Source organism: Danio rerio, chromosome 24 (assembly GCF_052040795.2).
Source record: "Danio rerio strain M-AB ecotype USA chromosome 24, GRCz13ab, whole genome shotgun sequence".
NCBI classification, from domain to species: Eukaryota; Metazoa; Chordata; class Actinopteri; order Cypriniformes; family Danionidae; genus Danio; species Danio rerio.
In genome coordinates, this window is record NC_141044.1 from 26,053,289 (window position 1) to 26,066,951 (window position 13,663).

At 38.7% G+C, this 13,663-nt stretch overlaps 1 protein-coding gene across 1 annotated transcript in view; it reads right to left on the reverse strand.

The window, feature by feature from the left end:
- LOC147838050 (uncharacterized) overlaps nt 1-13,663 on the reverse strand; it is a 116,310-nt gene that overhangs the window by 24,771 nt on the left and 77,876 nt on the right. The window contains exon 7 of the mRNA XM_087309545.1: nt 4,509-4,615. Within this exon, the coding sequence (XP_087165671.1) occupies nt 4,509-4,615 (107 nt within the window). The remainder of the gene's footprint in view (nt 1-4,508; nt 4,616-13,663) is intronic.

The following is a 13,663-nucleotide window of genomic DNA, read 5'->3' on the forward strand; positions in this document are numbered from 1 at the left end:
TTACACTGTCTGTATTCACCAAATAAAAACAGATATTGTGTGTAACAGATTGAATTTTGAACCTCTTATTCTCCTGTATGCTGACTTTGTATCTGTATGTGGGCAATGTATTTCCCCTTCTGAGCTTGCCATGGAGAGTTCCTACAAAGGGGCTAAAAAAGTACTTTCTGACTGTACAGTAACCAACATAGCCCATAGATTCAAAATGAAAAAGATGCATCTAAACACCAGGTATATACAAAACATTAATGTACATCCTATGTTTGCTTGTACATCTCTGCTTGTGATCAGACCAAACTGCATCTTGACTCTAAGTGTAAACGGAGCCACATATAGGTTCTAAAAGTTAACAACAAACATGAATTAATATACATTTTTTTTGCTTAAACTGGCAGTACAGAGTGAAGAAAAGTAAAGGGATTTGTGGACATGGTTAGTTTCTTTTCCTAATCTGCCTATTAGCACTAAACTGTGAAATTCACAAACCCATGACAGGGCCACTGTTACTGGCAAACTGTGGTTCGACTTCCCTAGAGAACTCTCTCTCCTTCTCTCTCTCTCTCACTCTCTGTCTCTTTCCTGTCTTATAAATCCATTTGAACGTCCCCAGTCGCATTACAATGATAGAGCGGAGAGTATGTGCAGATATTGAGTTAATAGGTGTGAAATTTTTATTGCCCGAGCAAGGGACGCCTTTATTGGTGCAAACTTTCAAAGATGCATGTTTGATTTTAATTCTACACACTGTCATTCTGGATTGTGCTGCTTGTCATTTAAAGGAGGGAGGATGCCAGGGTTTATAATTGCATTTGTAAATACGTGACACTTTGCCAGCTCAACTTTGGCAAGTTTACTGCTTTAATTTGGACAGTGTTTCATCTCTTTGTGCTGATCTTTATAATATACTTAAGGAGAAGGTGTGTGAGAGAAACAGTAATAGAGAAAGTTAAAAAAATATATATAATAATTGGCTCATTATGGATATGACAACACAATCTCATGGCAATTACAGTACTATTGGATAATAAGACCAAGACTACAGTTAGATTTTTTATTTATTTTTTTGTTCTGATGACTCTCGTTCATATTCATAAGAATGGAAATGCAAGCTTATGCAAAAACCTTTTGCATTTTATTGTGTTCCAAATTTTTGAATTTGTTTAAATCTACAGTAGTTTGTATTATGTGCATCTCTTTAGTAGACGCATGTACATTTTGGATGTACTATTGTTTGTAATATGTTAAACATATTAGGTCTTTATATCCTAAAATGTGCTTTCTTTGATTTGATTGAATTTATTTATTTTCAAACAGAAATATCATACATAAAATATCATTAACAAAAAATATATTTTTAACTTAGTCGAAAATGGAGTGGGATGAACCACAAGCTTATTATTTTCCCACCTAATTTCCACATACATCATTCGTCTATTACTTAAACTTATTTCTTCTTTAACTTATCTCATATTTTTACATGAGACATATTTTATCCATTTGGCAACTTTGACAAATTATATGTTTGTCTCATTTTGTACCTTTACATTTTGTAACATAGACCCCCCCCCCCCCCCCCCAAAAAAAAATGCATAGCATTAATAAATGGCAAATAGCCATTAATTAATGTTTCATCATACCTTTCTCATTTTATCCCGGTTAATCACCTTCATCATTATATTCTTTTAATAAAATATATTTATACAACTTTTTAAATTGACTATTACCTTGATATTGTAGAGAGTCTGATCAAGATTGTTCCATAATTTCACACTACATATAGACAAACTTTTTAAGGTTGTCCTTGTTTTCAACCTGCTAAAATTTTGTTCATCGCTCAGATTATATTCCCCTTGTCTTTTTTTTTAAACTTCTGTATGCATTGCTTTAAACATAAAATGTGCTGTTTTAAATTTAACCAAATCATTGAACTTAAGTATCTTCAATAAAAAAAAAAAAACGATAAAGGATTTGTATGCTCTAAATACCCCACATGTTTTCTCAGTCTAATTACTTTTTTCTGCATTGTACGTATTTACAGATCGTAAATTAGATTTTTATGTATTCCCCCAAATTTCATTACAATAACTCGTATATGGCAACATAAGTGTGTTATATAATATATACATTGATTTATTGTCCAGGATAAATCTTGCTTTATTTATTTAAATTATCCCCAGAACAAAAGATACTTGTATTATCTTCAAATAAAATATACTTGAACAACTATGATATCTTGAATGAAGAAATGCTGTATGAAATTCCATACATTCTCAACAGTCTTAACTATAAATATATCAATATAAAAACAAATATTCAGCCAAAAAGTAACTTTGACCACAAAACTCTGATCACACTAAACAAAAATAGTTTGTCAGTACTTATCATTTGTCAGATACTTAATAAATTATGATGAATTTATTAGAAAACTGGATTTCAATTATTTATTTTGCATCTAATCCTATATCTTGATTTAACCCTCTATTTATTCCATTCTTTTTTGCTGAATATTATTAAAAACAAACATAATATTGTATTATCATGTATACAACATACAGTAGGTATTAATATTTTCTTCAGTAAATATTATAACAAATAAATAACAATTCTAGTATATCCATATGCATCAGAATAATGTAACTAGTAGCTTGCATCATTCATTCATTTTTCTTTTCGGCTTAATCCCTTTATGAAACTCGGGGTCGCCACAGCGGAATGAACCACCAACTTATCCAGCACATGGTTTTACGCAGCGGAAGCCCTTACAGCTGCAACCCATCTCTGGGAAACATCCATACACACTCATTCACATTCAATGTGAATGCGAATGCAGGGAGAACATGCAAACTCCACACAGAAACACCAAATGACCCAGCCGAGGCTCGAACCAGCGACCTTTTTGCTGTGAGGCGACAGCACTACCTACTGCGCCACTGCATCGCCTACTAGCTTACAATGTTTATATATTATATTATATACTATACTATGCCTGTCTTATCTGTCTTTGAGCTAACTTACCTGAACTGTCTCTATCAAATGTCCAGTCTGCATCATTTTCATGGTCACTAAAAGCCATCTCATCTTCACTTTCATCTGCAGGAAGAGCCAGTTCTGTCCTTTTCTTTTTTTCCATTTACAATAGAACATGGTGGTGCTCGCTAATACATTGTTTCCTGTATTTATATCTAATCAAAAGTATTACCATCAAATTGCCATTGATTTGATCCATAATGCAAATGCCATTAGCATATGACTAATAAACATTATATTACTAGCATTCATGTCGTTATTGTTACAAAATAAAAGATCACAGCTGACCTTGCTAGCTAGCTAGCCTATAGCAATATTGCATATTCCACTATTGGACAGTGTTGCTATTTGGCACACATCCATTTAATCAATTTACAAACAATTAATTTGATGAAAATTTTTTGAGTTATGAATATGTCATCATAATTTACTGGAGGTGGTGTCTCAATTTTTTTGTGGATCTGACAAGAGTTGATCCTGTTTTTATTGACATTTTCATTTGCATTCAGCAAATACTCAAAATAAACGCCAGTCTGTCAGAAATTGCGCCACAGAAAAAGACTGCACATCATGTGACTTAACCAAAGCACATCATTAGCTAAACTAAGATCTTTAATTTCCAACAACAACAACAACAAATTAAAATAGAATGTTGGTACAGTGACAGGGAAATACACATAAATATCACGTTGCCATATGGCAACATTATGCAGTCATGCAATATTTTATAACTGTATTGGAAAACAAAATATTGAGGAAAATATTATTTATTTGCAAAGCTTGCAACATTTAATGCCATGACTTTATGAATTCATAAACCCCTTTCAAAGCCTTGAATTACAAAAGCCTGACTTTTAAAATACCTTTGCAAAACCTGCAGAAACCCTAGATAAAATATAAACAGCCTTGGTAAGAATACTTTAAAACTAAAAACTTTAAGTGTACACAGTATATATCACAAACTATGCCGTAAAATCAATCATTGAGGTAAACTTCTAAATATATTGTTAGATGCTTTTTAACAGTGCCATTTTAGTGCATATAATCATAATATTATTGAGGTCAAATTGCCCATACATTATGCTTTTGGTGTCATTTCAAATACAATCCAGATTGAACGTGGCTGAGTGATGCTGCTGTTATTGTGAGCCTGTCAGATGGTATTTTAGCATTTTGCTTAGATATGTCATCCTCCATTACGGATCAGCTTGATTCACTGCATTCGCTCACTGTTGTCAAATTCTGACACGGCACACATCAGTTTGCCATTGGGAGCTTCTGACCCCATGTGACACCTTCATTTTGTCATTCACTGCAGTTGATTTTTTATACTATATATGCTAATGACACCTCGGATTTCACAGAAACAATGGCACCCAATGGCTTCACTATACGGCAAGGGTTAAAACTGAGGCATTATAACGTGGCTCTGTACTGTTTCATATCTCAAATTGGAGCTTGTGACTTGCTTAAATACTCACATATTGCCTGAGCCAAAGTCTTGGCACTCCTGAGTTCTGGCCTGAGGTCTTTTCGTGATCGTGTTCCCCTTCTGCTCTCCCACTGCTTTCTGTCTCCTTAAACTGTCCTGTCCAATAAAGACAAAATATAGATAAGTCAAAAGGTTTTAAAGGGATTCCAAGCTTCAAAATAATAAAAGTATAATATTGATTTTCCCCTCCTATACATTATAATGTGTTATTTTAATGTGCATTTTTGTTAAAGTAATATGACTATCATATATTATATTACATTTAACAGAAGATATCCATAAAATATCATTCATTGCAACAATAATTTATGTTAACAGTTTAAGTTTAGGTACCATTAATCACTATTAACTAATGTATATTACCTGCCTGTTATTAAGATATTGGCTGTTTATTTGTATGAAGTACATATTCTGCACAATCTTATTCTACATCCCCAATCCTATCTAATAGCTAACTACTACTTTAATAACTAATAATAAGCATCAAATTATGGGTTTATTTAAATAAAACACACAATAATTATTGTTTTTTAATAGTGAGAATTGTACCTTAAAGTATGATCAGTATATCAATAATTGTCATTGGGTATACTTAGATTTTTAATGATATAAAAGCCTTTATTTAAGCATTGCAGTGTAGCCCCACAACATAATTAACTTTCACAACATTGAAATCAAGATGTTTTTAATGATGATACATGATATACACATGATATCATTTAGATTGATCACTCATTGTTTTTTTTTTTAACAAGAAAGTTTCACTTGTATTTACTGTGCTTCTTTGTATATAAAATCACCTTTGTAGACACCAAAAAATTTTTATTTAATATTTTATGTCAAATATAATTCAGTGTTTAATAAACTGAATTAATAAATTGACCAGTATTTTCAAATACAAAATCAATAATTGTGAAATATTTTTACAATTTTAAATAACTAACTATAGATATTGTTCTAGATACAGTGCATCTAGAATAACTATATAAATGACACCACCCTCAGGATAAAATGTGCAATAGATGAATAATTGTCACTATATGTCGAAAGAATCGTGCAGCCATTGGCTAAATTCTCCATCAATCAAACTAGAAAGAAAGCAACTGGCTAAAAGTGTCTGACAGATAGCACATGCAGAATGTCAAAACATTTGCCAGCTTTGTTTAGGTGTTAGTAACTATAACTTTGACTTTTTATTCAGTTTGTGGTCTCATTTTATTTGTAGCACTGCATCATCTTGCTTTTTACTACAAAGACGCTGTTTTTGCATATAAGTAATGTAGTAACGATGTAAACAGCAGGTCTCTGACAGAAACAGTGACAAACAAATGAATTTCCATCCATAATTTAACACTATTGTGTCGTTGGACTAAATGTCTTTCATGGGATGTTGTTCTGAGGATTCATACCTTTGAAAATAAACCATGATGTACAGCAAAGAATGACTGTGTGTCTTTTTATTACGATGATAAGTATGTACTCCATATCTAAGTTCTGTACAAAGTTTGCCAATACATTCTTTATGAGCTTCCCATTAAAAAAAAATAGCTGCAATGGCTGGTTGAAAATTGTAGTTTTATACTGATGTATAGTTTGTCATAGTTTTTGATGTAATCTTTTCGTAAACACTGGCATGTGCAAAAACAGCACCCCAGTGAGTCCACGTCCTGATGCTAGCTAAGAGATTAAAACACTGGGTAGTCTTTAGTAAAGACTCGACCCTCTAACATAAGTATTGGGCATAGAGAGTGCCATTACATTACAGCCCAAACCATCACTAATCCACCACCACGCGTCACTCTGGCAATGCAACAGTCTGGTTGGTACGCGTCTTTGGGACTTCTCCACACCGTAACTCTGAGACGGTGGACTCATCAGAGAACAATGCATGTTTCACATTGTCCATGCAAGATTTTCGCTGCTGGCACCATGGAAACTGATGTTTGGCACTGGCACGAGTGATTAAAGGTTTGGCCCAGCTATGTATATTGACCCTGTGGAGCTCTCAATGAACAGTTTTGGTGGAAACAGGAGAGTTGAGGTGCACATTTAATTCTGCAGTGAGTTGGGCAGTAGTGGTTTTATTTTATTTTTATTTTTTTGGATAAAATCTGGGTAGCACCCGAAAATCCCTTTCAGACAGCTTTCTTACAGACTACTGTTACTCCTGTTAGAAGTGGTTCATCCTTCTTGGTGGTATGCTGACATTACCCTGGAGAATGTGTCTCTTGATACATCACAAAGACTTGCTGTCTTGGTCACAGATGTGCCAGCTAGGACATGCACCAACTATTTGTCCTCTTTTCAGCTCTGATATGTCACCCATATTGGTGTGTGCATTGCAATACTTTAATTAAATTAAATGCTGTGCTATTACTCCGCTAAGTAAACCTTCATGCTCTGCTCTTACTGGTGAAATAAAAATCAACGAAGATTGGCCACCAGGCTTGAAACCTTTAACACACACACACACACACACACACACACACACACACACACACACACATATATACACTAGGGCGACATGGTGGCTCAGTGGTTAGCACTGTCGCCACATCAGGAAGGTTGTTGGTTTTTAGCCCCGGCTTGGTCAGTTGGCATTTCTGAGTGGAGTTTGCATATTTTCTCCGTGTTCATGTGGGTTTCCGGTTGCTCCGGTTTCCCCCACAAACCAAAGACATGCGATATAGGTGAAATGAATAAGCTAAATTGTTCGTTGTGTATTTGTGTAAATTAGAGTGTATGTTTCCCAGTCTGGTGTTGCAGCTGGAAGGGCATCTGCTGTGTAAAACATATTCTGGATAAGTTGGCGGTTCATTCCGCTGCGGCAACCTCTGATGAATAAAGGGACTAAGCCGAAGGAAATTAAATGAATTAATATATATTATTACAGTGATGGTAAAACTTTTTTACAGCTTTATGGCCCTCTTCTGAGTCCTCAATGGCACAAGATAATTTCTTCAAGAAACATTTTTATTGTTATCATTATTCAAAATTATTTTTTGGAAACCATTCAACTTTTTATGAAAAAAAAGAAATGCATCCAGAGCAGAGATGAACCGTTTTCATTTCCCTAAAGATACTTTCAGTGGACACCTCTCAAAAACAAATATTTTTCTCTGTCTGTATTTGTTTTCATAATTTAAAATATCTGTTCATCTATACATCTATAAAAAGTTTGATGGCGGTTAATGGTTCTTCATGGAACCATCAAGGCCAAAAAAAATGCAGTTTCTTTGTAGGGTTTTATTTCTAAATTGAAACTGGAACACACCATTTGTCTTTCTCAGATAGACAAGAACTGCATGACTTAGAAAGAGTTTGTAAAATCCCGACTTTCCCCACCACACATGCTGGAATATATCCCACAGTTCCCCTCCTTAAAGCAAAGCAATTAGACTACAGTCACCGCATGGACTCAAGGCTAGATTAATTTCTCCACACTGATAACAAAACACCCCTGTCCAAAGATGTCATTAGCTAAAAAATTGAATTATATGATTTTTCTAATATGGAGAATGAAGTGCTCGCTGATCTCCATTCGTCAGGTTCCATCTGCAATGAGTGGGCTCGGGGGAGATTTCCTCATTCAGGGCGAATCTTTCAAGGTTGAATAAAAGAAATGGTGGTGGGTCCCTGAGAGAGGGAAGTGATCATCATTTTCACCTTCAACTTCTCTTTGATGTGGCAGAGTCAATTTTTAATCAGCTACCATCGGGCCTGGCTTCATTTCTCCTTACAAAGTCCTATTACTCCCCACTTTCTGGGAGGAGGTGATAAGGACAATGCTCTCCTCTCTCCCTCCGCAGAGCCTCACGTATGATGAGTCCCTTTGGAGAGGCTTGATAAAAAAAAATAAAAAAAAACGAGGGGACTGAGCCGGGAAGGATAAAGGTCACCTCTCTTTCTGGATTAACCCTTCACATCCCACTATGGCTAAAAGGGGTGAAGAGGATCTTGCAGGAGTCTGGGGAACCCAGGGGTTAACATGATCTGAATGAGACACACAAGGCGCTAGAGACCATTTCTGTTGGGATTGTAGATGCAGAAATTGATGTTTACTTTTTTCCATGGATTAAAAAAAAATTTAGGGGCACAAACTAGAATTGATCAAATGATATTTTTTTAACCCTTTGGGGTTAAATATTTATAGTCTGGTAACACTTTATTTAGTATAAACTTAATAAAATAATAAATAGAAAATAATTCATGAAAAAGAGAGTAAATATTTTCACTCAAAACATTTATCCACTGAAGGAGGAAAAATTTTGACAAATCAGTCAAATTAAATAAATTATAGTTATTTGTGCTTAAAATGGTTTCAATAAATGTGTAAAAATAAAAAAGGCTTTAAATACATTGATAAGATATATACAATTGCTGGTGTGATTGTAATTATTTATATGTGTCCCACCAGTGACGATATACAGCTATATCGCACTGCTATGAGTGTGATATTACATTTATAAAACCGTTCAACGGCATAATCGTGTATATAAAAAAGAAAATCCAACACAGAAAGTTGAAAAAATCCTGTTGTACAAGGAACTACTTTCTTCCGCCATTCATTCACATCTGCAGCTGATGTCAGAACAGCAGAAACCGTTGCTAATTTCACCAACCTCACTTTAGAGCTAATATTTGAATGATTCTCTAGCATAATGTCTAAAGTGATGACAAAACAGGTGATTTTGCTCACATTTTAAGATTATAAGGCTGAACGGCATGAAATGCCATCAGTCTAGATCGGGATATTACAATAATCAACCCCGAAAAAGCCAAAGCAAAGCAAACACTACCAGATTACTATAGTATAAATACAGTACGACATACAAAAGAGAGAGATCAACTTAGAATGTCACTTACCCGTTTTGTAATGATTGGATCATCTGAAGTTTGAAATTACGATAAGTTTTTCTCCTCTAACAGCTTAGTAAGTGGTTTCTGTAGCCATCTTGTGGCAGAACGTCAACAGTCTTTCCTCTGCTCAGTATGACAGGCTGATGGATGTTGACGCACTGTATTTCCAAAATTATAAATATTTAAAATAGGAACTATCCTTATATATAAATTACATTTAAGCCTAACATTACATTTATAAGTAGTAATTTAATAGTAATACAATTAAAAAATGTTTGTTTAATATGGGTTGTATACTAGTATTGCACTCTATTACATAGACAGGTATCGCCATTTGAGTTCCGAATAAATCAAATAGGCTCAACCCACCTGTTTACTGTAATAAAAACCCCTTTCTATGTTCAAGTGCATATTTTGTTCCCATGTATTAAATAAAAAAAAACTGCCACTTTTCTAATTAAACAACATACATTACATATACATTTTTAAACTTACTGGCTATTTCACATATTTTATGATCTGAATAATAATAATAAATGAGAAGTTTATATATATATATATATATATATATATATATATATATATATATATATATATATATATATATATATATATATATATATATATATATACAACACAACACTTTATGTTTTTATCTCTGTCAGTGACTCAGTGACTGTTTAAACGAGTACATTCTCTAAGTGGTTGTGTCAATGTGTTTATTCCTTTCTGTGCAAGACTGTATGGTATAGTTAATGCCACACAAACTGTAAACTGTTTAATATTGGTAGTAAATTTTGAAATAAAAATAGCGAAATGTTCGTTAAGAGTTACATTTTTTGCTGGAGGAACAGCTGTGCTAATAAGGTGAACGCAGAGAAAACGCGACAGCTCCTCAATTACATTTAGATACAGGCGATACAATTTTATCTGTATCAAAGAACTGCAAATAAGCAGATATTATAACAATTTATCAATAAACACACACCTCGTTCTCTAGCTGTCCACGGCTGTGGTTTGCTGATCAAATTAAAAACAAATTCGGCTGAATTCTGCCCCTTTTATATCAAATTTAAAGGGGACAGGCTCTAACTTAGTGTACAGTTTATGAGCTAAATTGCAAAAGTTTTAGAGGGGCTGAGTAAAAATATGCCGGGCTACAGCCCCTCTAAAACAGGCCTAGCAACGCCCATGGTTTTTACAATGTGGATTGTGTCGTAGCAGCTTTACATAGAAGATTGTAGTAAATTGAAACAAAACTGCATATGCAATCTAAACAACTACAATCTCGCCTAAAAAAGGTTCAAAAGTACATTATGTTGTCCAACAGCTGCAATATTTGTAAAACTGTAGTGAGGTTTTTGATCTGCTGTCACTCTATCTAGGCAGAGTAATACAGAAGGGTGAGGAGGCTATACGAGTGCTGTTATTGCAGAATATCGCATAGCTATCCGCCAATCAGATTTGAAAACCAGACAGAACGTTCGAGGTTACAGAAGTAACCCTTCGTTCCCCGAGGAGGGGAACGGAAGTGCCATGAATGGGAGGATTCGGATCAGAAGCCGCTTATCTGGAGAGTATTGAACGGGCCAATGAATGAAATTAATTGGCAGCGTAAGCTTGCGCAGGTGTGCGACATCTGCAATTATCTCAGCATATAAGCACACCTGAAGCCAGCAGACGCCATCCTTTTAAGCTGAAGAGACTTTCAAACAGCTAAGGGACAGTCATTATGGCGACGGAATATGGCACTTCCGTTCCCCTCCTCGGGGAACGAAGGGTTACTTCTGTAACCTCGAACGTTCCCCTTCGGTTGGGGAACTTCAGTGCCATGAATGGGAGAATATGGAAAGCGCCATAATGACTGCACCTTACCAACACCCCCGATGAGGAGATAGTCAAGCAAGCGTGACGCACCCACATCATGGGGGGCGCGGTCCTCCAACGTGTCCCTGGCCCTAATTTATCCTACTTCAACAGAAGTTTTACGGATTTAGATATATTTTTTGGGAAGTCGTGAGCATCTAGATAATTCTAGGAAATACGACAGTACGTTGGGAAGCGTGCAATCCCGATAGGGAGGACGCTGCGGAGGCCATCCGTTACCCAAGGGGGGAAAGGTTGGCAGAATTTAACTATGGACTAGCCCTAAAAAGGGGGAGTACGCATAGCAAAGAGTGGTTAGCGGAGAGGGAAGACACGGGTCCGCCCAGGGGGGGGACTTAACCGTGGCGGAATAAGCATATGGGATCGCCTAGTGGGGATCACGCATAGCAGGCACCTATACCCAAAACGCGGGCTGACCAGCGGGCAGACCTACAACGTAGTGGGCCAGCAAGTGACTCCTCCGCTGAGTCAGTGCTGGGGACCACGGAGGAATCTGCAGGGCTCACCTGACGGGGAACTTTACTGACAGATAAAAAAGGCGCACGTACCTCCGTGTTAGGGAGAATGGCGCAGCAAGCGTGTTTCAACACCCTACCGAGTTGTCTCCTCAATCACCAAAGGGTTACCTAATATCCTTGAGGAAACCGGCTCCACTCGCAGATTGTAAAACCTTGCAAATGTGTTGGGTGTCGCCCAGCCCGCAGCTCTACAGATGTCTGTTAGAGAGGCGCCGCGTGCACGCGCCCAAGAGGATGCAACGCTCCGAGTGGAGTGTGCACGTACTCCCGGGGGACACGACTGACCTCGACTCGAATAAGCGAGTGAAATGGCATCCACAATCCAGTGGGATAATCTTTGTTTCGATACGGCACTTCCCTGCTGCCGACCGCCATAACAGACAAAGAGCTGCTCAGATGATCTAAAATTCTGAGTACGGTCCACATAAATGCGCAGAGCGCGAACTGGACAAAGTAAAGAAAGGGCTGGGTCTGCCTCCTCCGGGGGCAGCGCTTGCAGGTTCACTACCTGATCTCTAAAGGGGGTGGTAGGAACCTTGGGCACATAACCGGGGCGGGGTCTCAGGATAACGTGAGAGTAATCCGGCCCGAATTCCAGGCACGAGTCACTGACCGAAAATGCCTCCAGGTCCCCGACCCTCTTGATGGAGGCCAACGCAACCAGCAGAGCTGTCTTCAGGGACAGAAATCTTAGAGATACTGATTCGAGTGGCTCAAAGGGATCGGATCGCAGACTCGTGAGAACGAGGGCGAGATCCCAAGAGGGCATGAGAGGGGGGCGAGATGGATTAATTCGCCTAGCACCCCTAAGGAACTGGATGACCAGGTTATGCTTTCCCACGGTGCCACCAGCTACCGCGCTATGATAAGCGGAGATGGCGGCCACGTAAACCTTGAGAGTGGAGGGCGACAGCCTGCTGTCCAACTTCTCTTGAAGGAAAGAGAGCACAACACTAATCTGGCAATTTCGGGGGTCTTCTCTGCGAGAGACGCACCATTCAGTGAATAGACTCCACTTCAGGGCGTAGGCGCGCCTCGTGGAGGGGGCTCTAGCCTGAGTGATGGTATTAACCACCGCAGTCGGTAGGTTACCTAAGTCTTCCTCGCGTCTAGGGACCACACGTGGAGGTTCCAAAGATCGGGGCGAGGGTGCCAGATGGTGCCCTGTCCCTGAGAGAGTAGGTCCTCTCTCAAAGGGATCCGCCAGGGGAGGGCCGTCGCGAGGAGTGAGAGCTCTGATATCCAGGTCCGGTTGGGCCAAAGGGGCGCAACTAGCAGAACCTGTTCCTCGTCCTCCCTGACCTTGCACAGAAACTGCGCGAGCAGGCTCACTGGGGGAAACGCATACTTGCGCATGCCCCGAGGCCAGCTGTGGGCCAGTGCATCCGTGCCGAGAGAGCCCTCGGTCAGGGAAAAAACAACTGGCAGTGAGCGTTCTCGGGGGAAGCAAACAGATCGATCTGGGCCTCCCCGAATCGCGCCCATATCAGCTGAACAGACTCGGGGTGGAGTCTCCATTCTCCAGGGCGTAACAGCTGTCGTGAGAGCGCATCGGCTGCACGATTGAGCGTGCCTGGGACGTGAATGGCGCGCAGCGATTTCAGCCGCGGGTGACTCCAGAGGAGCAGACGGCGGGCGAGCTGAGACATGCGGCGAGAGCGCATACCCCCCATGCGGTTGATATACGCCGCCGCCGCCGTACTGTCCGTCCTGACCAGCACGTGTTGCCGCTCCAGCACCGGTAAAAAGCGGTGGAGAGCGAGGAACACTGCCAACAGCTCTAGGCGATTGATATGCCAATGCAGCTGGGCACCCTTCCAGAGGCCCGCAGCCGCATGCCCGCGACACACGGCCCCCCAACCCGTGTTGGAAGCGTCTG